This window comes from Mastigoproctus giganteus, chromosome 12, assembly GCF_048544385.1.
Source record: "Mastigoproctus giganteus isolate SK-2022 chromosome 12, ASM4854438v1, whole genome shotgun sequence".
Lineage (NCBI taxonomy): Eukaryota > Metazoa > Arthropoda > Arachnida > Uropygi > Thelyphonidae > Mastigoproctus > Mastigoproctus giganteus.
The window spans coordinates 131,917,625-131,943,637 of record NC_143586.1 but is presented as its reverse complement, the minus strand read 5'-3'; the positions used below and the strand labels follow the sequence as shown (position 1 = coordinate 131,943,637).

The 26,013-nt window shown below is 37.2% G+C and overlaps 1 protein-coding gene across 1 annotated transcript in view; it reads right to left on the bottom strand.

Moving 5' to 3' along the window:
* The window catches only part of egg (SET domain bifurcated histone lysine methyltransferase eggless), a 536,019-nt gene that overhangs the window by 40,375 nt on the left and 469,631 nt on the right, over nt 1-26,013 (bottom strand). Inside the window, exon 25 of the mRNA XM_090386075.1 lies at nt 8,975-9,025. Coding sequence (XP_090242201.1) covers nt 8,975-9,025 — 51 coding nt within the window. The remainder of the gene's footprint in view (nt 1-8,974; nt 9,026-26,013) is intronic.

Below are 26,013 nucleotides of genomic sequence, written 5' to 3'. Positions count from 1 at the left end.
TGATGGGTGAACTGTTGATGATCCTGCTCAGGTAGCTAACAAACTAAATGAATATTTTGCATCGACATTCACACATGAGGAGTTATTCAGCAAAGGGAATGCCAGAGGTGTATTCAACTCTAGCAGTAAGCTACAGAATCTTGAAATAACTGGGAGTAAAGTGGAGGAGAAACTGTTGAAGATAAACACAAGAAAGGCACCCGGGGTGGATGGGATTTATCCAGTTATATTAAAGGAGGCAGCAAAGGAAGTAAGCAAACCCTTAGCCATAATTATGAGAGCTTCCTTGGACTCAGGGGAGGTACCCATAGACTGGAAATGTGCAAATGTGACCCCAATTCACAAAGGAGGATCAAAGGCTGACACAAGTAATTATAGACCTGTGAGCTTAACTTCTGTTCCAGGAAAATTAATGGAGGCACTGGTTAAAGAAGCACTGCAGGATCATTTAGACAAGACTTCAGTTATAGCTCAGACACAGCATGGTTTTGTTAAGGGGAAGTCTTGCCTGACCAACTTGATTGGATACTATGATGCAGTCACAAAAGAACTGGATGCAGGGAATAACTTTGATATTATATACTTGGATCTTAGAAAGGCTTTTGATACTGTTGCACATGGAAGACTGCTACACAAATTGGAGGAGTGTGACATTGGAGGCAAATTGCTGCTATGGATAAAGGGGTGGTTGAGGGGGAGAGGACAGAGAGTGGTAATCAATGGACACTGCTCATCGTGGACTAATGTTATTAGTGGAGTCCCTCAGGGCTCAGTGTTGGGTCCATTGTTGTTTTCTGTATTTATAAATGATATTGATGATGGTATATCAAGCTTAATGTCCAAGTTTGCAGATGATACAAAGGTTGGCAGGGTTGTCAAGGACACTACTGACACTATGCTGCTGCAACAGGATCTGGAAAGGTTGAGCAGATGGGCTGAGAGGTGGCAAATGAAGTTTAACATTGACAAATGTAAAGTACTACACACGGGAAACAGCAACCCCAGAGCAACGTATCAACTCTGTGGTACTACACTGACAGTGGTAGAGAATGAAAGGGACTTGGGGGTGATTGTGCAGGCAGATATGAAGTTCTCTGAGCAGTGCAGACGGGCTGCAAGAGTAGCTCATGGAGTATTGTCAATGATATACAGGAATTTTTCCAGCAGCGATAAGGAGGTGATTATTCCATTGTATAAAGCAATGGTTAGGCCACACCTAGAGTACTGTATACAGGTCTGGAGGCCTCATTTCAAGAAGGATGTAGAGCTGCTGGAACGAGTACAGAGAAGGGCAACAAGATTAGTGAATGGAACAAAGGGGTGCTCTTACGAAGAAAGGCTTAAGTTTTGCAAATTACAGTGTCTGGAGACTAGGCACCAGCGAGGTGATCTGATAGAGGTGTATAAAGCCTTGAATGGTTTAAGCATGCTCAATGCCGATGGGATTCTTCCTCTAGCTCAGAATAATCACCTGAGAGGGCATAAATTCAAATTGAGGAAAGACAGATGTAGGATAGACGTGTGGAAATTTGCCTTTAGCCAGCGGGTGGTTGGTAGATGGAACAGACTTCCATCCCTTGTCGTGGAAGTTGATAGCCTAAATAAGTTTAAGGCTCAGCTGGACAGGTATTTCGAACGAACAGAGGGGTGAAGAGGAAGTGGTTATTTTTATTTATTTATGTTACTTTTTTTTTTTTTTTTTTTTTTTTGGCTGATGCTGCATAAGCTTGCTTTCTTGCATCAAATGCCTCTACCAATGCTAATGCTAATTACATTATTGTAATGTAATGTATACGTCCATTAATCTGGGATTACTGTTAACAATAATGTAATTTTACATTATTGTTAACAGTAATCCCAGATTAATGGACCAACTGTGTGGTACTACACTCCATTATGGAAAATGAAAAAACCTGGGGGTAAATGTGCAGTCAGATATGAAGTATTCTGAGTAATGCAAACAGGCTGCAAGGGCAGCTCATGGGGTTTTGGCTATGTTATACAGTAACTTTGCTAGAAGGATAAGGAGATGATTATGCCATTGCATAAGGCAATGGTCAGGACACACCTTGAGTACTGTATACAGGTCTGGAGGCCTCATTTTAAGAAGGATGTAAAGCTGTTGGAACGAGTACAGAGAAGGGCAACAAGATTGTTCATGGAACTGTATACAGGTCTGGAGGCCTCATTTTAAGAAGGATGTAGAGCTGTTGGAACGGGTACAGAGAAGGACAACAAGATTGTTTATGGAACATAGGGTTGCTCTTACAAAGAAAGGCTTAAGTTTTGTAAATTACAGTGTCTGGAGAGTAGGCACCTGCGAGGTGATCTGATTGAGATGTATAAAGCCTTGAATGGTTTGAGCATGTTCAATGCTGATGGGATTCTTCTTCTTGCTCAGAATAATCGCCTGAGAGGGCATATATTCAAATTGAGGAAAGATAGTTGTAGGATAGATGTGTGGAAGTTTGCCTTCAGCCAGCAGGTGGTTGAATCTGTTGTTGTAGAAGTTGATGGCTTAAACAGATTCAAGGCAGAACTAGACAAACATTTGGAGCGAGTGGATGGGTGAAATGAGAAGGGTGTGTGTGTGGTTTTTTTTTTTTTTTTTTTTGGCTGATGCTATATAAGCTTGCTTTCTTGCATCATGTGCCCTTGCTCATGCTAATAATTTCTCTGAATGCTTACAGTACAATTTGCAGTTAGTAACTGTGATCATCAGATGATTCCAACGTACAGAATTTAGAAACTGTTTTTTTTTTTTTTTTTTGCACACTATAGTCATCCTCACGAAAGCAGAACCCTGTCCAATGCCTGTACAATCAATAGCGGTTACGTCTTTAAGTAAATTCGACATCAGCACACTGTGATCACTGCCATTCAGTGTTTTAGGTTTTTACCTGCAGCTTCTTAATGCATGAAGAATCAGTGCTGATAATAAGATCAAGAGTATCACTTCCTCTTGTCTCTTCTCTAATTTACTGCTTTAGAAAACAGTCATCCTATAAATCCACAAGAGTTTTGATATTGTGTGAGAGATCAAAAGCCACAAGTCCTTGCCAATATCTAGAAAGTTAAAATACCCCCCCCCCCCCCATTATAAGACATTCTGATTTATTGGCCCAATCTATTTCTTTGTATAGCTGAGTTGTCATCAGAGTTGTTATGCCTAAAACACACACCTACTCTCATTTTTGTTTTCCCAGTGTTTAGTCACACCAAACTGACTCAACATTGCACTGATCCCCCCCCCTGTCGACTGAATGCACTGCCTTAGATTTAAAACTCCTCTTAACTAAAAGCATAACCCACCAACCTCTCTTGCTGTACTGTCTGTCCTTTCTCTACACACTGTATTCCCTATATTAAAATTCTGAATCCCTTATGTCTGCATGACACGATGTCTCTGATATCTCTAAAATGTCTGCATTTGGTGACTTGACCAGCACTTCAAATTCATTATTACATTTATTTACTATGCTCCTAGCATTAGTGTACATGCAAATATACATGTAACTCAACTGTTCTTAGCCTTAGTTACTCTAACAATAGCCCATATATTTACTCGTTTCATGATTTCCCACAGCAGGATTTGAAATGTCTGACACCTTGCTTTTCAGGCTGTTGCTGCTGCTGCCTGTTCTAATAGAAGCAGAGTGAAAACAACTTTCACCTCTGCTGCAGCTCTAGTTAATTTATTATTTATCATACCCCCCCCCCACCAACCTATCAATTTTCCAACCTATCTAACATTGCCTTGATAGTATTAATGAATATTCTTGCTTGCCCTCTATCACATTCCTGTAAAAACATTATCTCCTGTTACCAAGCACAGACAACACTGAGAAAAACTTCATCCCATGAGCCTTGCACAATCTTTCCAGGGCCAAATTTACAAGGCTCCGAACATGTACTGCCACCTATCACGTTTTGGGCAGAATTGTAGACACTTTCAAATTTAATCCTAAATGTTAATGCAAATATATGTAGGATGACCAAGCACAAAAAGGCCAATATGAATAATTAATGCTCTTAAAAACACAAATATTGAAATCAAAATTTAAGAAGAAATCCTACATAAATGTGTAACGTAGTTTTCAAAAATAAAAATAAGAGCTGTTTCTTTATTGTTTAATTTGAATCTTAACAGATAACACATTTTTGAAATTAGTTTGAGCATAATAGATTGTTATAAATTAGTGTTACCTGATTTATGTATGGATGGACATATGAATCAACTGAGAGGGACCTTTACCTTTTTCATTCTATAATTGAGCCCAATGCTAAAATTTGCAGAACTGAAACCTTTTTAGGTGAGAGCATCCTTTTGTTCCCTTCACCAATCTGGCTGAAATTATATGCATCCATTCCAGCAGATCCACATCCTTCCTAAAGTGAGAGCTCCAGACCTGTATAAGTACTCAAGATGCAGCCGAATCATAGCCTTATACAAAGGGATAATCACCTCTTTATCCCTGCACTGCTCAGAGAATTTCATGTCTAACTACACAATTATCCCAGGCCTTTTTCTCCACTACTGTCAGTGTAGTACCAAACAGTCATTCTGGCCTTGCATTTGTAAATATTAAACTTCAACTGCCATTCCTCAGCCTTGACCGAACTTTCCTAGATCTTGATGCAGTAGCTCGCCCTGATTACTGTTGTTAACCATTGTGCCAACCATTTGTATCATCAGCAAACTTTGGCATTAAGCTTGATATACCTTCATTGATATCATCAATAAATACTGAAAACAACAATGGGCCCAACAATGAACCCTAACATGGGGGACTCCACTGATATCATTAGCCCAAGAAGAGCAGTGCCCAGTGAACCCCCCCCTCTCCCTCTCTCTCTCTCTCTCAACCATCCCTTAACTAACCAAACTGATAGTAACCTATCAGATTGGTTAGAAAAGACTGTCCTTTAACAAATCCATGCTGTTATTACAGTATAATTGCATTCCTGTCCAGCTAGTCCTGCATTACTTCTTTTTTTTAACCACTGCTGCCATTATTTTCCCTGGAAGAACAGATGTTAAGCTAACAGCTCTTTAATTACTTATGACATCTTTTGATCCCCCATTATGAACTGGGGGATACATTTGCACATCTATAGTCCATAGGTGTGCAAATGATTATAATTATGGTTGAAGGCTTGCTTACCTCCTTTGCTGCCTCTTTTAACATAATTGGATACATCCCATCCACCCCAGAGACCTTATTTATGTTCAGCTTCAACAGTTCCTCTTCCACTTTCCCTTCAGTTATTACAAAGTCATTTAGCTCCCCCATTGGAGTTTGAAAAACTTCTGGCATCCCCCTCCCCTAAAGAATTCCTCATGTGTGAATGTAGATGCAAAATACCTATTCAATTTGTCAGCAAACTGACTGATATTAAGTGGCCCAATGCGATTCAATTCCTTTCTTCTACTGATAATATATGCATAGTAGGCTTTACACTTTTTCTTTGCATTCTTTACCAAGGATGTCTCATAATTTGCCTCAGCTTGCCTAACATCCCTTGTGATTTAATTGATGGTAGATATAGATTAGTTTATATCTACCATAAGCTTCTGTATCATCTGATAGTTTATATCCATTTTTATTCTCTTCCACATGTCGCATTAGTTCATCTGACATCCATTTAAGTCTAAGATTTAAACAGTATTTCTTAGTTGGTATGAAAAACCTAGTAGCTTCTATGATTATTTCCTTTAATGGTTACCATTTAGAACTTGCTGATGGTCATCAGTTGTTCCCACTGTATAGAATTTAAAATCTGTCTGAGACAACTGTAGTTGCCTTTACGAAAGAAAAAACCTTTCCCTTTATCCTTGATGGTAGTTACGTCTTTAAGTAAATCCCACATCGATACATTGTGATCACTGCAACCTAATGGTTCTTTTATCTGCAGATTCCTAATGCATGAATAATCACTGCTGTTAATCAGAATAAAAATATTACTCTCTCTTGTTGCCTCTCTAACATTCTGCTGTATAAAACAATCATCCAATAAATCCACAAAAAGTCTTGCTAGTGCCTGAGTGACCAAAATATAAGTTCCAGTCAATATCTGTAAAGTTAAAACCTCTATTATAAGACATTCTGATTTAATGGCCCACTATTTCTCTGTACAGCTGTTTGTCGTACTCGTCACAGTAATTAGGCCTATGACACCCTCCCACTCTCGATTTTGTTTTCCTGGTGCTTATATCTCACCAAACTGACTCAATATTGCACTGGTTACCTATGTCGACTAAATGCACTGTCTTAGATTTTAATGCTTCTTAACTAAGAGCATAACCTCTCCAATTCTCCTGTCCTGTATACATTGTACTCCCGATATTCAAATTCAGCACCACATGTCTGAGTGACACCATGTCTCTGCTATCCCTAGAATGTCTGCATTTGATAAATTAATCAATACTTCAAATTAATCAAGTTTATTTACAATGCTCCTAGCATTAGTATACATGCACATGTTCTTACTCTTAGTTACCCTAACACAGCCCATGTATTTATTTGTTCCATGATGACCCACAGTAGGGCCTTAAGTCCCAGACACCTTGTTTTCCAGGCTGTTGCATGTACTAATAGTAGCTGTGCCAGAATCACTCTTTCCTCTGATTGCAGCTCTAGTTAAGCTATTAATCTATGTATTCCCACAAAGCTGACAGTTTTCCAACCCACCTATTCACTGCATCAATAGCATTTAGGTGGTAGATGACTTTCATCAACCGGTGAAATACCACTACTTTGCTTATTGGAGGCTTGAAGTGGTGAAACCCATGTTAAGTCTCTAGAGCAAAGTTTCCAGTATCCCCCCCCCTCCCCCGTCCCCAATACTTCTCCTTCAACCCATGCACGGTACTAAGTACTATAGGTTTTGATACCTTTCGTGTTTGGGGTTTTCATAAAAAAAAAAAAAAAAAAATCAGCAAATATTCTTGCACCCCTTCTATTCAAGTGTATCCCATCCCTGTAAAAACAGTCTCTCCTGTTAACAAGCACAGACCATGCTGAGAAAAATTCTACCACATGAGCCTTGCACATTCTCTTCAGGGCCTAACTGACTGACAAGGTTCTCAATATGTACTCCCTCCTATCGTGTCGGAGAAGAATTGCCAACACTTTCAAATTTAGTCCTTACTTGCAACTTTTTCCCAACATTGACCTGCACTTGTTAAGTAAGTCTGCAGATCTCCTACTCTTAATGTCATTAGTGCCAATGGATACAACAATATCACTTTTGTGCCCATAAAAGATGATATCTGCTCTACAATGTAATCTACTTTAAAAATTTAGAGGATCACCTCTTCAGCCTATGCCATACCCAGTACAAAAAATGGTATTATTTGGGAAAAAAAAAAAAAAAAAAACACACACAACTTGATTGAAATTGAAAAGACAAGTAAAGACTCTGCTCAACCAAGAAAGACATGACTTCCAAAAATCTGGGGAAACCATAAAGTTGGCAGGTATGAATCTATATACACCAATGAGCAAAAACATTATGACCAGCGAGTCGTTATGCAAATCGAAGGAACTGCAGGTGAACTACAGCGCATGCCCGGGTCGGGATACAGTATAAAAAGCACCTGATACTGAGCTACGTTAAGCAGTGTTACTCTTGTTCTTCAGATGGGAAAGGCATCAAACTTAAGTGAGTTTCACAAAGGCCAAATTGTGATGGCCAGACGACTTGGTCAAAGCATATCCAAAATGGAATGGCTGGTGGGCTGCTCATGGTCAGCTGTGGTTAGTACCTACTGAAAGTGAGGGGGGCAAAACCCACGAACCGCCGGTGAGTTGTTGGACGACCACAGCTCATCGATAGTCGAGGTGAGCGAAGGTTCTCACGGATGGCACATGGCAACAGAAGGGTGACTGTGGCACAACTTTCCAGTAATTAGAATGCTGGTGACGGGAGTAATGTGTCGCAACACACAATACACCAAATCCTGCTGAAAATGGAGCTGCGTAGTCAGAGGCCGCTCCGAGTGCCCATACTAACCACGGTTCACCAGCGACAGAGCCTACAATGGGCACACAAACATCAAAACTGGACCTTGAGTGATTGGAAGAAGGTCGTCTGGTCTGATGAATCACATTTCCTGTTGCACCATGTGGATGGCTGGGTATGTGTGCGTTGTTTACCTGGGGAAGTGATGGCACCTGGATGCGCCGTGGGATGAAAACAAGTCGGTGACAGCAGTGTCATGCTTTGGGTGATGTTCTTCGGGGATACCCTGGGTCCAGTCATCAATGTGCTGGGCACTCTGATGTCTACTACCTACCTAAACATCATTGCTGACCAGGTACACCCTTTCGTGGCAACTGACTTCCCCTCTGGCGATGCCGTCTTTCAGTAGGATAATACACCATGCCACACCGCCCAGATTGTTCGAGACTGGTTTGTGGAACATGAGGAAGATATCCAGGTATTGCCCTGGCCTCCAAATTCCTCAGACATCAATTCCATCGAGCAGCTGTGGTTTGTGTTGGTTTGTTTGTTATTTGGTTTTTAGGAGCATTAGCAACTAAGGCCATATTGCTCCGGGATATGCGGTGGTCATTCCCTTGACCTTTCCACATCCTCCGTATTTGGTGGTGACGGGCTCGAACCCCGGTCTAATCAAGAAGCGTGTGCTACGCACTGCTGCTCCTTCCCACCTGGCTACGGAGGCGCCCGGTTTGTGTTGGAACAGCAAATCCGATCTGCGGCATCTCAATCATGGACCTTACTGGAGTTAAAGGATCTGCTGGTTACATGTTGGTACCAGATACCATAAGACACATTTAGAAATCTTGTAGCGCCCATGCCTCGCTGGGTATGAGCTGTGTTGACTGCAAGTGGAAGACCAACATCATATCGGTTGGAATCATAATGTTTTGGCTCATTGGTGTATATAACAAAGTTAAATTGGCATATTTTTAAATAATTTCACATAAAGAAAAAAATCATATCTTACATCTCTCTGGTCTACTGCTGCTTTTACTTTCTTCACTATCACTGAGTGATTCTAAAAATATGCAAAAAAAATTATATTAAAAATAGTATTAGCAACTGTTAGGCTAATAGTAATAAAGCACAGCAGGCCCCCGTTATAACGCGGTTTGCTTTACGCTGATTCGCTATAACACTGTTCTTATATCATAACCCATATCTGACTATAACGCTGTCACAGATCACTATAACGCTCTTTTACAGATTGCATTTTTGGCATATTTAACGAAATCTTTTCATTTGATGGAGTCAATAGCTTGAAAATGAATAGCAAAACAGCATTAAAATGTTTCCCGTGCTGACTTGAGAAATTTTCCCACGCTCAGTGAAATTGCAGTACAGTGACTTGTTACATAGTTCGTGGATAAACATTTTAAAAAATTATCAAGTATATTGCTTGTAATATTCGCGTTATATGCATTTATCCAAAGTCTAGTCATCATTCAGTACCGCATTAGACATCGTGCGAAACGGACAGTTTACTTGAACATTGTATCATAATAATTCTACAGGGATGGGATACACTTAAATAGAAAGGGAGCAAGAATATTTTCTGATGCTATCGAGGCAGTGTTAGGTGGGTCGGAAAACTGTTAGCTTGGGGGGATACAAAGACTAATAGATTAATAGTAGCCACTGGCAGAGGTGAAAGTGATTCTTGCGCTGCTTCTATATTGGAATGAGCGGAAGCCTGAAAAACAAGATGCAGAATATTCCAGAGACTGCTGGGAGTCATTGCGGTACAAGTAAAGACATGGGTTGTGTTAGAGTAGCTAAGAATAGAAACAGGTGCATGTATACTTGCGTGTACACCAATGCTAGGTGTTTGGTAAATAAATTTGAGGTATTGCTCAATGCATCAAAGGCGGATATTGTTGGGATATCAGAGACGCGGTGTCACACAGATATAAGGAATGCAGAACTGGAATTTGGAGAGTACAATGTCTACAGAAAGGATAGACAGGATAGGAAGGGAGGAGGGGTTATGCTATTAGTTAAGAAACACATAAAATCCAAAGAAGTGAAGCCAGTCCAACATCGCTGGACAATGCAGTGTCGAGTCAGTTTGGTGTGACATAAGCACTGGGAGATCAAAATTGAGAGTAGGAGTGTGCTATAGGCCTAATGACTCTGATGAGTATAATAAGAAAATGTACAGGGAAATAGAGTGGGCCAGTACATCAGAGACTCTTATAATGGGGGATTTTAATTTCCCAGATATTGACTGGAATTTGTGGGCTGGTCACTCACACACTAGCAAGGCTTTTGTGGATTTATTGGATGATTGTTTTCTACGTCAGCATGTTCGGGAGGCAACTAGAGGGAGTAATACTCTTGATTTGATTATCAATAGTGATTCTTCATGCATTAAGAATCTGCAGATAAAGGAACCACTAGGTGGCAGTGATCACAGTGTGCTGAAGTGGGATTTACTCAAAGAGGTAACTACCATCAGGGATAAAGGGAAGGATTATTGCTTTCGTAAAGGCGACTACGAACGTCTGAGACAGTATTTAAATTCTATACAGTGGAACCAACTGAAGATGTGTTACAAACAGCAAATTCAAAATGGGAAGCATTCAAAGAACTTATCTTGGAAGCTACTAGGGCTTTACATACCAAATAAGAAATATTGTTCAAGGTTTAGGCCTAAATGGATGTCAGATGAACTAAGACATATGACAGAGAAGAAAAATGCATGGGATACATATATATATATTAACACGCGACACAGAAACCCATGATAGATATCAGTTGATCTGCAACCAAGTTACAAAGGAGGTTAGGCAGGCAAAGGCAGATTACGAGAAATTCTTGGCAAGGGATGAAAAGAAAAACAGCAAAGAGTTCTTTACTCATGTAAACTCTAGAAGGAAGGGGATGAATCAGATTGGTCCACTTGATATCGATGGGTTAACTGTTGATGATCCTGCTCAGGTAGCTAACAAACTAAATGAATATTTTGCATCGACATTCACACATGAGGAGTTATTCAGCGAGGGGAATGCCAGAGGTATATTTAACTCTGGCAGTAAGCTAGAGAATCTTGTAATAACTGAGAGTAAAGTGGAGGAGAAATTGTTGATGATAAATACAAGAAAGGCACCTGGGGTGGATGGGATCTATCCAGTTATATTAAAGGAGGCAGCAAAGGAAGTAAGCAAACCCTTAGCCATAATTATGAGAGCTTCTTTGGACTCTTTTGGGGGGGGGGGTACCCACAGACTGTAGATGTGCAAATCTGACCCCAATTCACAAAGGAGGATCAAAGGCTGACACAAGTAATTATAGACCTGTGAGTTTAACTTCTGTTCCAGGAAAATTAATGGAGGCACTGGTTAAAGAAGCACTGCAGGATCATCTAGACAAGACTTCAGTTATAGTTCGGACACAGCATGGTTTTGTTAAGGGGAAGTCTTGCCTGACCAATTTGATTGGATACTATGATGCAGTCACAAAAGAACTGGATGCAGGGAATAACTTTGATATTATATGCTTGAATCTTAGAAAGGCTTTTGATACTGTTGCACATGGAAGAATGCTGCACATATTGGAGCAGTGCAGCATTAGAGGCAAATTGCTGCTATGGATAAAGGGGTGGTTGAGGGGGAGACGACAGAGAGTGGTAATCAATGGACACTGCTCATCATGGACTAATGTTATTAGTGGAGTCCCTCAGGGTTCAGTGTTGGGTCCATTATTGTTTTCTGTATTTATAAATGATATTGGTGATGGTATATCAAGCTTAATGTCCAAGTTTGCAGACGATACAAAGGTTGGCAGAGTTGTTAATGATACTACTGACACTATGCTGCTGCAACATAATCTGGAAAGGCTGAGCAGATGGGCTGAGAGGTGGCAAATGAAGTTTAACATTGACAAATGTAAAGTACTACACATGGGAAACAGCAACCCCAGAGCAACGTATCAACTCTGTGGTACTACACTGACAGTGGTAGAGAATGAAAAGGACCTGGGGGTAATTGTGCAGGCATATATGAAGTTCTCTGAGCAGTGCAGACGGACTGCAAGAGTAGCTCATGGTGTCTTGTCAATGATATACAGGAATTTTTCTAGCAGGGATAAGGAGGTGATTATTCCCTGGCCACACCTTGAGTACTGTATACAGGTCTGGAGGCTAATTTCAAGAAGGATGTAGAGCTGCTGGAACGAGTACAGAGAAGGGCAACAAGATTAGTGAATGGAACAAAGGGTTGCTCTTACGAAGAAAGGCTTAAGTTTTGCAAATTACAGTGTCTGGAGACTAGGCACCAGCAAGGTGATCTGATAGAGGTGTATAAAGTCTTGAATCGTTTGAGCATGCTCAATGCTGATGGGATTCTTCCTCTTGCTCAGAATAATCACCTGAGAGGGCATAAATTCAAATTGAGGAAAGACAGATGTAGGATAGACATGCGGGGAAATTTGCCTTTAACCAGCAGGTAGTTGGTTGGTGGAATAGACTTCCATCCCTTGTCGTGGAAGTTGATAGCCTAAATAAATTTAAGGCTCAGCTGGATAGGTATTTTGAACGAACGGAGGGGTGAAGTGGAAGTGGGTGTTTTTTTTTTTTTTTTTTTTGCTGATGCTGCATAAGCTTTCTTTCTTGCATCTTATGCCTCTACTAATGCTACCAACACAGTTACATTTTCAAAGAATTAATAATGGCTGATAAGAATGAAAAAGCAACAACATCTGAGTGCAGTATGAAGACTATAAATGTAAGAAAAAGACTTAATTTAAAAATTAAATTAGACGTTTTGAAGCAAATCGATTCCAGTCAAAGACAATTGGATGTATGCCATAATTTAGAACTTTCAAGTTTTACTGTAAGAACAATTATCAAAAAAATTAATTAATTTTAGCAGCGGGAAAGATAGCTGTTCCACTGCAAGAAACTAGGGTTAGGCCAGCTATTAGGATTGAAATGGAAAGACTAACTAATTTTATTGAAAATAATATCCAATGCAGAATTCAGTTAATTTAAATATTATTAAAAAAAGGAGAAAGAGATTAGCCAATATGATGATCTGAAGAAAACTCACCTAAAAAAAAAAAAAAATGTGGAACCATTTAAAACTAGTGTAAGGGCTGGTTGAATAGATTTAAAATCCAGGGAGAAGCCGCAAGTACAGAAGTAACCGAAACTTAAAAAAAAAAAAAAAACTTGTTAAAATTACTGAAGCGGGATATTATGTGTTATACTGTACTTCTCAACAAGTTTTTAACATAGATGAAGCAGGACTTTTGTGGAAACGAATGTCTAAAAGAAGTTTCATATTGAAAGAATAAAAAAACATGCCAGGTTTCAAAGTGCCAAAGGATCAGTTGACTTTATTGTTGGGTGGTAATTAAACTGTGGGGGATTTAAAATTAATACCCCTTTTAGTTTATTTGGAAAAGGGCCAAAGTTCAACCCAAAATCGACACATTTTTCATGATTAAATTCATCAATTAAATTAAATCAATTAAATTCATGATTTTAGGATCAGTTGACTTTATTGTTGGGTGGTAATTAAACTGCGGGGGATTTAAAATTAATACCCCTTTTAGTTTATTTGGAAAAGGGCCAAAGTTCAACCCAAAATCGACACATTTTTCATGATTAAATTCATCAATTAAATTCATGATTTTAATTGGAATTTTAAGTTTAATTTTGATACGTAAGTAGTTACCACATAATTATATACGTATGTAATGCAGAATATTTTATATGTACAAATATTTGTATATTTAATATTTTGACCGACATTTGTGTATCTTTTCACTACCGTTTATTATTGATTAGGAAATATCCTATGGCACTGACCGCAACTCACAAATACATATGTTACCTTATGGGAATACGTCGCTCGCTTAGTGCAGATTCGCTTAGCGCTCTGTTTTTACGGAACGAATTATCAGCGTTAAGCGGGGGGGGGGGGGGGGTCACTTGTATAACATAATACCAGAAAAAGACTTTAATGCTAGTATACATTTTAAATACAATACTAAGAAGTTTAATTTATTTTATTTAATACCACCATTATGCGGAATGAGAATAAGAAAAATACCGAGTGCTGTTGTGGAACAACAGCACTCGGTATATTAATTATTATTAATTATCTCTTATTAATTTATAGTGGAACATCAGCACCCGAGTGCTGATGTTCCACTATAAATTAATTAGAGAAACTACTGTTTCTAATTAATTTATAGTGCAGTATATGTCAGACAATCAATGCTGGAATACATTTCAAATACAATACTAAGAGGTTTAATTTATTTTATACCACCATTATACGAAATGAGAATAAGAAAAATACTGAGTGCTGTTGTTCCACAACAGAATTATTGTCTAACATATATTGCACTATAAATTAATTAGAGAAACTACTGTTTCTAATTAATTTATAGTGCAGTACATGTCAGACAAACATAGACAAATGAAATAGCTTGTTACATTGTAGATTACAAACTTTTAAAGTGTTATAAGAGGGACCGTGATACCTCTGGAGTCAATAAAGTTGTGCTATGGGAAGGTAGTGAGTACCGTCCTAAAAAGGGGCATGTTCTTAAGTGCATGTAGTAGAACATGCACTTAACCCATTTATTGAAGTAGATAGCGTCTCGTCTTCAACCAGTGGATTCTGTGGGGAAAAACCAGAAACAAGAAGAAATTCAGCTGGTAGAAGATACTACATATAGAGTTCACTGGTGTCTTATTCTAATGTGCACACAAAAATTAGAAGGGAACATAACAATCACTGAAACTTTTAACAATGGAAAAGAAAAACCCATTTTCACCAGCATTGCTTGCGAGGAACTCAGAAAATGAGTTTGTACAGCTGGAGGCAATCCACACACCTCATGAGTGAGCAAACTAGACAAATTCTCTGCAGTGAGAGGAACAGCAGCAATGGTCTGTAGAGCACTGTAAACATGTATTATATTCAGCTAAATCACATTTCACATTATGATGCAAGGATGTATGAGAGTGTAAAGGAACTTGCACAAATAATGGATCCAAATGCATGCTGCTTTCTCTACAAGTGTCAATGTTTTCGTGTGGTGGACTGTTTCTGCATGATAGAAATCCTATAGTTATGCTTGAGAGAGTACTTGAACATTTTTTCAGACTGAGTTCATCCTATAATGCTGTATGATTATGATAGTATAAACCAGAGCTTGATGCTCAATACGTTCTACATTGATCACAATATTTGTAGAAGAATAAGAGAAATTTACCTCAATATGATATGTAGACCACTTCAGTATGCTACTCTCCAGAAATTGAAACAAATATAACATTAATGCAAAATGATTACAATAAAAAATAATAAATTGAAAATAATTAAAAAATCAACTGTACACAATTTAAAACAAATAAAAAATTTAATGCAAATTTTGAAAACGATTTTCCTTCCTCTAGCTGACAGAGCTTTGACCATGTGTCGTGATCACAGGAATGGAAATTACTGATTATGTGTGAGCATGAATCTTAAATAGATTATTTGTCTTCGTGCATGCACCACGGATCGGAGATTAGATATGGACGGTGAATGTTAATAGAATTCTCGTAATTTAATTTCAACAGTTTCTGCAATTAAGTCTCGTATAATTACATTGGACACTATGTATTTTAGCTTTGTTGAATAAAAATGCATGTTTTTCATTAACGGCATGAAAGGCTAAGTCTGATGCTGCTGAATGAGAAGCATGAACTGAGGACGCGTGTTGTTTAACTCTAAAATTCAATGGAAATCACGTCAATCCTTGGTAAGACAAGTTGCAATCACTGCAAGAAATGTTGTATATCAGGTTGTTTATTTGTGTTGCGAAAGAGGAAAAGCCTGAGTGATTGTTCAGAATAGCATGTAATTTCCATATTGGTCTGGCCACAATCTTAAATTCGGTATCTTTAAAGAATATGTTAAGCTGTTTGTTCCACTGTTCAATGTATGGGACAAAAATAAAGAATTTTTTGATGTTACTATTGTTGGTTGAGGTAATTTTTTGTATCCTATCCTTAGCTTGTACCCTAATTTGGTTTATTGTAGCAATGGGGTAACCCCTGTTTAAGAATATTTGGGTAATATTGGTATTTCTGAGTCTATTTATTATGCCTATAAATATAGGCATATAAATAGATAAATGCCTATATAGGCATATGCCTATAAATATTCAACAATGAAATCTGCTTTAGACTCAGAAATACAGATATTACGCAGTATACCTGGTATACAACATTTCTTCCAGTGATTGAAACTCATCTTACCAAGATTTTTCTGCTGAATTTTAGAGTTAAACAGCACGTGTCCTCTGTGCTTCTCATGCAGTTTCATCAGAATTAGCCTTTCATTCTGTTAATGAGAAATGTACATTTTTATCCAACGTAATTATATGAGACTACAGAAACCGTTGAAATTAAATCACATGAGAATTCTATTAACATTCGCCATTCATATCTAATCTCCAATTTGTGGTCTTTTATGCACATGCACAAAGACAAATAATCTCTATTTAAGATCTCTATTTAAGATTCATGCTCACACATACTCAGTAATTTCCATTCCTGTGATCACAATACACAGGCAAAAATTCAAAAATCATTTTTTTTTAAATTTGCGTTATATTCTAATTAATTTTTTAATTGTGTAAAATTGTATTCGATTGTTTTTTTTTTTTTTTTTTTTTTTTTTTAATTATTTTCAATTTATTATAATCATTTTCCGTTAATGTTATATTTGTTTTAATTTCTGGAGAGTAGCATACAGACAGAAGTGTTCTACATACCATATTGAGGTAAATTTCTTTTATTCTTCTACAAATGCTGTATGATTATATACTGTTTCAAGATGACAATGTGAGTGCTTACACACCAGACAGGAAAGAATATGTTGAATGATCTGGGATATCTGAATTAAACCTTAACAACAATGAATCTGATAGATTTAAAGGAATTCTGAAAAATAAATGGAATTACATAACCAGGGATGCCTACATCAAGTAGTTTAAAACATAGCATGTGGAACTGCTACTATTATCACCATTAAAAGTGTACCTAATAGAATATAGGCTAACAGAGTTGTCATTGTGATAGTCCCCTAATATTTAGAAGGGCAACATATAAATTTTTGTAATGAATTTGGTAAACTAAATTTACAAACTGGAGTTGAAAAACAATTAACATGTTCACTGTCAGAATGCAAACTTGCATTAAAACAAACTGCAATTTTTGTGCCTAGATGCAACTTTGTGTCTGTTCAATTGCTGTGAATAAATTAAAGTGTAAAAGGAAAAACACATGAAATAAACAACTGTTCAATAGCAGCACAATGACTGGACCATGGGCTATTTGCCTTGCAGCTGGGATTTTGCTTAGTGTCAACTGTACATTCTGGATATTTGGTTACACTTTCATATGTGTGTTGCTTATTTTGAAGTTATTTTATCTAGTTTAGTATTTAACACAAAAAAAAAAATAAAAGGTAAAATGTTTAGAAGATGATGCTTGTTGAATTTTAATTCTTTAGCATGTGAAAAACAAAACATCATCCTTAGTATGTGTCTATTGATAAAATTCTGTGTAAAAAGTGCATTCATATAAAATTTTACCCTCAAGGGTTGTTATAATGGATCCACAGCCTGGAACATAAGGACTGAAAAGGAACAGTGATAGACAGCATGTTGAAGCTGATAACATCAAATCAGTTCTATAATATGTCATCTAATATTCAAACGTAATTCTATTCAAGTGATGTGGATTATCAATCTCATTCAAATGCATCTGTTGATGTTAGAACACTAAAAACAATATAAGCCAATGTTATTGGAGCAATGATTCTTCATAGATGAAATCCCTTCCATTTACTAAAAGCAGTGCTTACTTGTTCCAGTACCAAAGAGAAGCATCCTACTCCCACAGAAGTGCCCCAAGGCACACAGACCCTTGCAAATATAAGCTGCAGCTAGCATGTTAAAGAATGAAGAATTTAAATTATTTTTGCATTTCAGTTTCTTCGAAATGACAAACCAATCGATGTACTTAATTTCTATTGGATTAAAAAAGCTCTCAATCTCTCTATTCGAAAATATAAATTTTTTCCGTAACTCCCTCCTAATACTTTTTTTTTCTTTTTTATTCTATCATTCCTCCTATATATTTTTTAAAACAAGGAAGTTAAAGATAGATTATGTCCTTTTTCTAGCTTGATTATTCCAATATATATGAGTATATATGAACCTTAGCAGAGAGTGCATGGAGCAAAATGATTAAGTTGGATTGATTTTAATTGTTTTCAAAACCAATAGATATCACCGGCTTATTCAAGGAAAAATAATTTCAGACAGAATTTTTCAAAATTTTATGATGAAAAAGTTAATGCTACATACAAATAGTTTAATTTAGAAGAGTAGAGGATGAAAGGGATCTGGGAGTTACACTCCAAGCAGAAACAAAGTTCTCTACACCATACAGACAGGCAGCAAGAAGAGATCCTGCCTTATTTGGTGTCCTGTTTATGATTTATTGAACAACTGCTTGTAAAGACTGGCAGGCTGTTTCATTGCAGGTGAAGGGTGAATTAATTTCTCATGAGTTATTCTGTTTATTTCAGCCCACACAACTTACAAATTAGCCTGTGAACACACACACACACACAATTTCAATTTGTGCATTGCACAAATTGAAATTGTATTCAATTTGATGATTGAAATTTGTTCAATTTGATGAATCAGAGGGAGACTGTGGGAAATTAAGTAGTATCACCAATTAGTCTGCAATCAACTCACAAAGGAGGTTGGGCAAGCTAAGGCAGATGATGAGAAGACTACACTTGGAACAGTGTGTCCAGATATGGAGTCCAGACCTTAAAAAAGACATTAACAGATTTTCAGCCATCCATATTGAAAGAGTACATTCATTCATTGTACCATAATTTTATGAATGCTGAGCAATAACAAAATTTTGAAATCCACAATATTCCAAAAATTCATAAACAATAGTTTAAAAGCAAAAGTCTGGAATTCATAATTAAAAGCAAATAAATGCTTATTTTTGGGCCAAGCTGTAAATCAAAACAAACTTCAAAATTTTATGTATTCCATATACATAAATTAATCTCAACACAAGCAAAAAATAAATACAACTGTTTACAAAGCCATAAACAAAATCCAAGTGTTACTGCATATAGCTGTTATTATTGTTATTTGGTTTTTAGGAGCATTAGCAACTAAGGCCATATTGCTCCGGGGATATGCGGTGGTCATTACCTGACCTTTCCACATCCTCTGTATTTGGTGGTTACAGGCTCGAACCCCAGTCTAATCAAGAAGCATGTGCTATGCACTGCTGCTCCTGCCCACGGAGGCGCCACTGCATATAGCCAAGAGTTCAGCGTACTTATGGAATTGGGCGGGTCTTAATTTCATGTGGCTTTACTTTTGGCACTCATTTATTGACCACTTAAGGACGACTGACTATATATGTTACAGCACAGCACTTGAGTGCTTTTTGAAACTTATATGCAGTAATGGCATATCATTTGTAGTCCCATTTGATGCTTATGTGCATCAAATGCAGTGAGCATGTTATGCTTCTAAAGAAGTTTAAAAACAGAATGCTGTATTTGCTATAGATGATACTGTATAAGCTTGCTTGCTTGTGCCATTAGCATTAGTGTTAGCAAAGGCACATGATGCAAGAAAGCATCATGTGCATCATTACTACTACTACCACCACCATCACCACCACCACCAAATTCACCTGGAAAGGTTGGTTAGAGATACCCATAAGTCTTGAAATATGTAGACTATTGAGCTAAATATCACAGAGAAGATCCATAAGGCTCTGATAGGGAACAGTGAAATTAATGAAAGTGAAAATTTAATGGTATCCTTTAAAATTACCATTAAATGGCAAAATAATTTTCCCTACTGGAAAATTCAAACTAAAGAGAAAGAATTATAGAATAGATTGGCCTCCTAACTAATTTCAGCCAGAAAGTTGCTAATCATTAAAATAAGTTTTCTTCATGAGCAGTTAAAGTGATATGTTTAAGTGTCATTAAATATTTATGTAAATATTCACTAAGACAAATATTTTTATATAAAAATATTTAATATATTTTTATATAATAAAGGATCCATGAATAACTTATGCATTTTAACATTACAATAACTTACAGGTTCTATATAAGATAAAACTACTCTGTAAAATGCATTGGAAATATAATTTATTCCAGTTTTTAGGGGTATGGTTGTAAAGATTTAACATGGTTTAGCATAACCTCAATCAAAAGGATAAACACCTCCTTTTCCCTACTAGCAAAATTCCTGTATATCCTTGACAATATCCCATGACTTGCTCTGGCAACCTGTCTGCATTGCTCAGAAAACTGCATATCTGACTGCACAATTCCTCCCAGATCTTTTTCATTTTCTACCACCCTAAGTGTTGTAGAACCACACAATTTGTACGTTTCTCTTTGTACTTGTCAATGTTAAACTTCAGTTACCACTTCTTAGCCCATCTACCCAAATTTTCTAGATCCTCTTGCAATAACACACTGCTATTACTGTCATTAGCAACCCTGTCAACCTTTATATCATCTGAAAACTTCAACATTAAGCCTGATATACCTTCATCAATATCACTGATAAATATACAAAACAACAGTAGGCCCAACACAGAACCCTAGGGTACTCCACTAATAACATTGACCCACAAAGAGTAGCATCCATTGATTACCACTCTGTCTTCTCCCACTCACCCACTCTTTTATCCAGTGTAACAACTTGCCCTTAATACCATACTGCTCCAATTTGTACAGTAGTCTTCCATGTGCAACAGTGTGAAAAGCTTTCCTGTAATCCAAGTATATGATATCAAAATTATTTTTTGCATCCAGTTCCTTTATAACCACATCATAGTATCCAATCAATTTGTCAGACAAAAACTTTCCCTTAACACACCCATGCTCTGCCTGAATTATTACTACCGTCTTGTCTAGATGATCCTGCAATGCATCCTTAATCAGCGACTCCAGTATATGATATCAAACCAGTATATGAAGTTCTGAGCAGTGCAGACGGGCTGCAAGAGTAGCTCATGGAGTATTGTCAATGATATACAGGAATTTTTCCAGCAGGGATAAGGAGGTGATTATTCCATTGTATAAGGCGATGGTCAGGCCACACCTAGAGTACTGTATACAGGTCTGGAGGCCTCATTTCAAGAAGGATGTAGAGCTGCTGGAACGAGTACAGAGAAGGGCAACAAGATTAGTGAATGGAACAAAGGGATGCTCTTACGAAGAAAGGCTTAAGTTTTGCAAATTACAGTGTCTGGAGACTAGGCACCAGCGAGGTGATCTGATAGAGGTGTATAAAGCCTTGAATGGTTTAAGCATGCTCAATGCTGACGGGATTCTTCCTCTAGCTCAGAAAAATCACCTGAGAGGGCATAAATTCAAATTGAGGAAAGACAGATGTAGGATAGACGTGCGGAAATTTGCCTTTAGCCAGTGGGTGGTTGGTTGGTGGAACAGACTTCCATCCCTTGTGGTGGAGGTTGATAGCCTAAATAAGTTTAAGGCTCAGCTGGACAGGTATTTTGAACGAACAGAGGGGTGAAGTGGAAGTGGGTTTTTTTTTTTTTTTTTTTTGGCTGATGCTGCATAAGCTTGCTTTCTTGCATCAAATGCCTCTACTAATGCTAATGCTAATGCTAATATCATTTAAAAATTATTTTTTTGCATCCAGTTCCTTTGTAACCACATCGTAGTATCCAATAAATTTTGTCAGACAGACTTCCCTCTAACCAACCCATTCTGTGTCTGAATTATTACTGCAGTCTTGTCTAGATGATCCTGCAATACATCTTTTACCAGTAACTCCATTATTTTTCCCAAAACAGAAATTAAACTAACTGGTCTGTAATTACTTGTGTCATCCTTAGATCCCCCTTTGTGAATTGGGGATATATTTGCACATCTCCAGTCCATAGGGACTTCCCCGGAGTCCAAGGATGCTCTCATAATTATGGCTAAGGATTTGGATTACAGAGAACAAGCAAACAGACTTTCATCTGTTTGCATACTTAACAGTATAGGATATTCCTAATACCGGGAACATATTTAATAAATTTGATGAATCAGAGGGAGACTGTGGGAAATTAAGTAGTATCACCAATTAGTCTGCAATCAAGTCACAAAGGAGGTTGGGCAAGCTAAGGCAGATGATGAGAAGTCTCTGGCAAAGAATGCAAACACTTCTGAATTGTATACTGGAGGCAAGATTTCTTTAATAATTTGTGAAATTCTAAAAACTCAGAAACTTATCACTATTGTTGCACTCACCATTACTGATATTATGATCTGAATGTTCACATTCTTCAAAGAGTATAACATCTTCAGTTACACAAAGATACTGCTGATTTGAAATTTATTGAAAGGCAGCAGCAAATGTCTCGTGTTTCACTAATTTGCACAAATTTTTCACCTACTAATAATCTGCTTTCTATGTGCAACTATCTGAAAGCAGAAAGAATCTGCTTTCTTTCTGCTTTCAATATTTTATTTCAAAATAAAATATTGTGTGCAAGGCAAAGTGAACAAATAGAGAATTATTTATTCATTTAATGATATAATTTGTTTTCATATCTCATATGTCATATATTAGAGTATGCCCAGGCACTTTCAAAAGTGTTAGGCACTTCACTGATCCTGTTGGTGTCAAATCATGATTTGGCACCAACAGGATCCAGTGGAAACTCAGATGAAACATTTGGTCCACTCCTCACATATGAAATGCTTTAAAGGATTTGTTAATTGAGATGTCTAATGGCTACTGGCAAAGACTTCTTGGAATTATAGGTAATTCAATGTTAAGTCACCAATCATCCTTTTTTGTTACCTCCATTTAGTATGATATAAACAGTTACATTTGGAGGGGGGGCTTTTCCAGAAGGCCACCTGGATTTTTTTTACTATGCAGGTAACCCTCGTATAACACAGTTATTAGGTTCCTATAAAATGTCATGTTGTGCAAAACCATGTTATATGGGACTAAGAAAAAGTACAAAGGGGGGATTACATTACAAAAGCTAAAAATACACTTCTAGATTTTGTGTATCATCTGCTCTCTTTAAAAAAAAAAAAAAAAAAAAAAAAAAATCAGTAATCTTCTTCCCTTCATCGACGGGATTCAAATTCAGGTCTTTTCCACCCAGCGTGGGGAGGAGGGCGATTCTATTAACTGTACTACCCATGAGGGCTTCAGTAGTCATATCATCAAAACCTTCCCCTCCTACTGACATAGCAAGTTCTACTATCGCACCAATTCCGTTTTCTGCCTGTTCAATCACATTTCCTGAATGAACTGACTCTGGCCATACATTTTCCCACACGCATTTAATGTTGCCAGTTTTATTTCTTTCAGTGATAAAGCTATGATTCTGATACAGTCTGCAATTGAGAAATGTTTCCATGCCTCCATTACTTCAATAGATTCGGAATCAGTTTTTTCCAAAATCCATTGAAAAGATTTTCTGATGTAATGAGTTTTAAAGGTGGATATAATGCCTTGATTTAATGGCTGAATGAAAGAAGTTATATTAACCCAGTACAACTGTGGCGGTAGGAACGTAACTTCAATGGTTGGATGACTTAAATATCTTTTGGATGGCCTGGTGTGCTATCCAATAGTAATAAAACTTTTGAAATAAATTTAGATTTTTCCACAAGTTCAACAGCACAGAACATAACACAGGAATTTCGGAACAAAATAAAATACAGGGATTTCCCAATAATTTTTTTTTTTGACTAGCGAGTCAAAAGCGGGGATTCAAAAAGAGTGGAAATGTTGAAAAATTACATCCAACATAATAACTGAGTTTTCCCTGCACAAAAGCATGTTAGAGCAAAACAGTGTTATTCAGGGGTTGCCCGTACTTTCTCTAGACATGGCCAGAATTGTATCTAGAAATCAATTATATTAAAGCAGGAACTCTATCTGCAAGGTGCAAAGAGGTGATTATTCTAGTGTATAAAGCAATGGCTCAGTCACATCTTAAATACTTCATACAGGTTTGGAAACACAGAGGACATAAATTTATATTAAAATAAAAAAAAGGTTGTTGCAGAATATGAGTTGAAATTTGCTCTCGGTTGGAGAGTAATTGTTGTTGGAATAAATTTACACCTGGTGGGCAGTCTGTGCAGGTGGGCAGTTTGATTAGTCCTGAAATTGCATGTTTCCTTGTACCATTTTGTCAGTAATAACTAAAGCTTTATTTTTTGTTTGTAACAGGTAACTCAGGGTACATGTTTAATATATTCTTGGAAAAACTTATATCTGGAAAATAATTTTCCCATAAAACAAAATGTCATAAAGCTGCATTATATTCTTGATCAAACTAAACTCTCCCCACTACCTTCCAGGTTATGAACAGTGCATGCATAAGCAAAATTAGAATAATTTATTAGGGTGTACATGCATCAAGAAAGAAATATCTTTTATCTATTATTCATTTTAACACATCCACAAAATAAACAAAACAATAATAATAATAAAAAAAAAATCAGACAACAATACATATTAATAAAACAATTCAAGATAATTACAATAATTTCAAAAAATATAAGAAATATATTGTGAGTTATTACACACTTTAAGTAACCAGTGCAAGTGCCAAATACAGGCAACCCTTGTATAACACGGTAGTTAGGTTCCTATAAAATGTTATGTTGTGCGAAACCGTGTTATACAGGACTAAGAAAAAGAACAAAAAGGGGGGTTACATTCCAAAAGCTAACAAAAATACACCATTCTAGATTTTGTGTATCTTCTGCTCTCTTTTAAAAAAAAAACAGTAATCTGGATTTGTTTGCTTTTGCTTGATAAATCTTTGTGAATTTCATCATATGGAACTAAGCATTTTTGAAGCTACCTTTTGAACTTTGGGCTTCTTTCATTCAAGAATCTGCATTCAAAATATAAGATTCTAATTGCTCGGCTAACTTTGCGCCTCCCCATATGCTTTTTAGTGTAAAATTTGGAATTTTAGAATTTCTGTGCTATCATCCTCTGAATTGATTTCATTTTACCTCCGATGATATTTCTGCCAAATCCACTTCGCAAGCCTCTTTTTCTACCAGTAATTCTTGAACATCTTCAGTAATCATATCTTTTTTTAGGAGCATCGATGACTAAAGCCACGCTACTCTGTGTATATTGTCTATAAATTGTGTGTTCCCTGAGGTTGATTTTCTGTTTTGCTGGATGAAAAACCATGCTACCCTCGCCCGACTAACTAAGCCAAATTGTGAAAAAGACCCAAAACATTCTTCCCGTCATTGATGGGATTCGAACTCTGGTCTTTTCCACTTGGTGTGGGGAGGAGGAGGACTATTCTGAACTGTGCTACCCACTAGGGCTTCAGCGCCTCCATAGCCAGGTGGGCAGGAGTAGCGGTGCGTAGCACATGCTTCTTGATTAGACCGGAGTTCGAGCCCGTGGCCACCAAATACGGAGGATGCGGAAAGGTCAGGGAATGACCAACACATAACCCCGGAGCAATATGGCGTTAGTTGCTAATGCTCCTAAAAACCAAACAACAACAAGGGCTTCAGTAGTCATACCATCAAAACTTTCCCCTCCTACCAACGTAGCAAGTTCTACTATCGGTTTTCTGCTGGTTCGACCATATTTTCTGAATGAACTGCCTCTGGCCATATATTTTTCCACAGGCATTTAACATTGACGGTTTTACTTCTTTCAGCGATAAAGCTGTGATTCTGATACAGTCCACAATTGAGAAATGTTTCCATGCCTCCATTACTTCGATAGATTTGGAATCAATTTTTTCCAAAATCCATTGTAACGATTTTCTGATGTAATGAGTTTTAAAGGTGGATATAATGCGTTGATCTAATGGCTGAATGAAAGAAGTTGTATTAACCCAGTACAACTGTGGCAGTAAGAACATAACTTCAATGTTTGGATGACTTAAATATCTTTTGG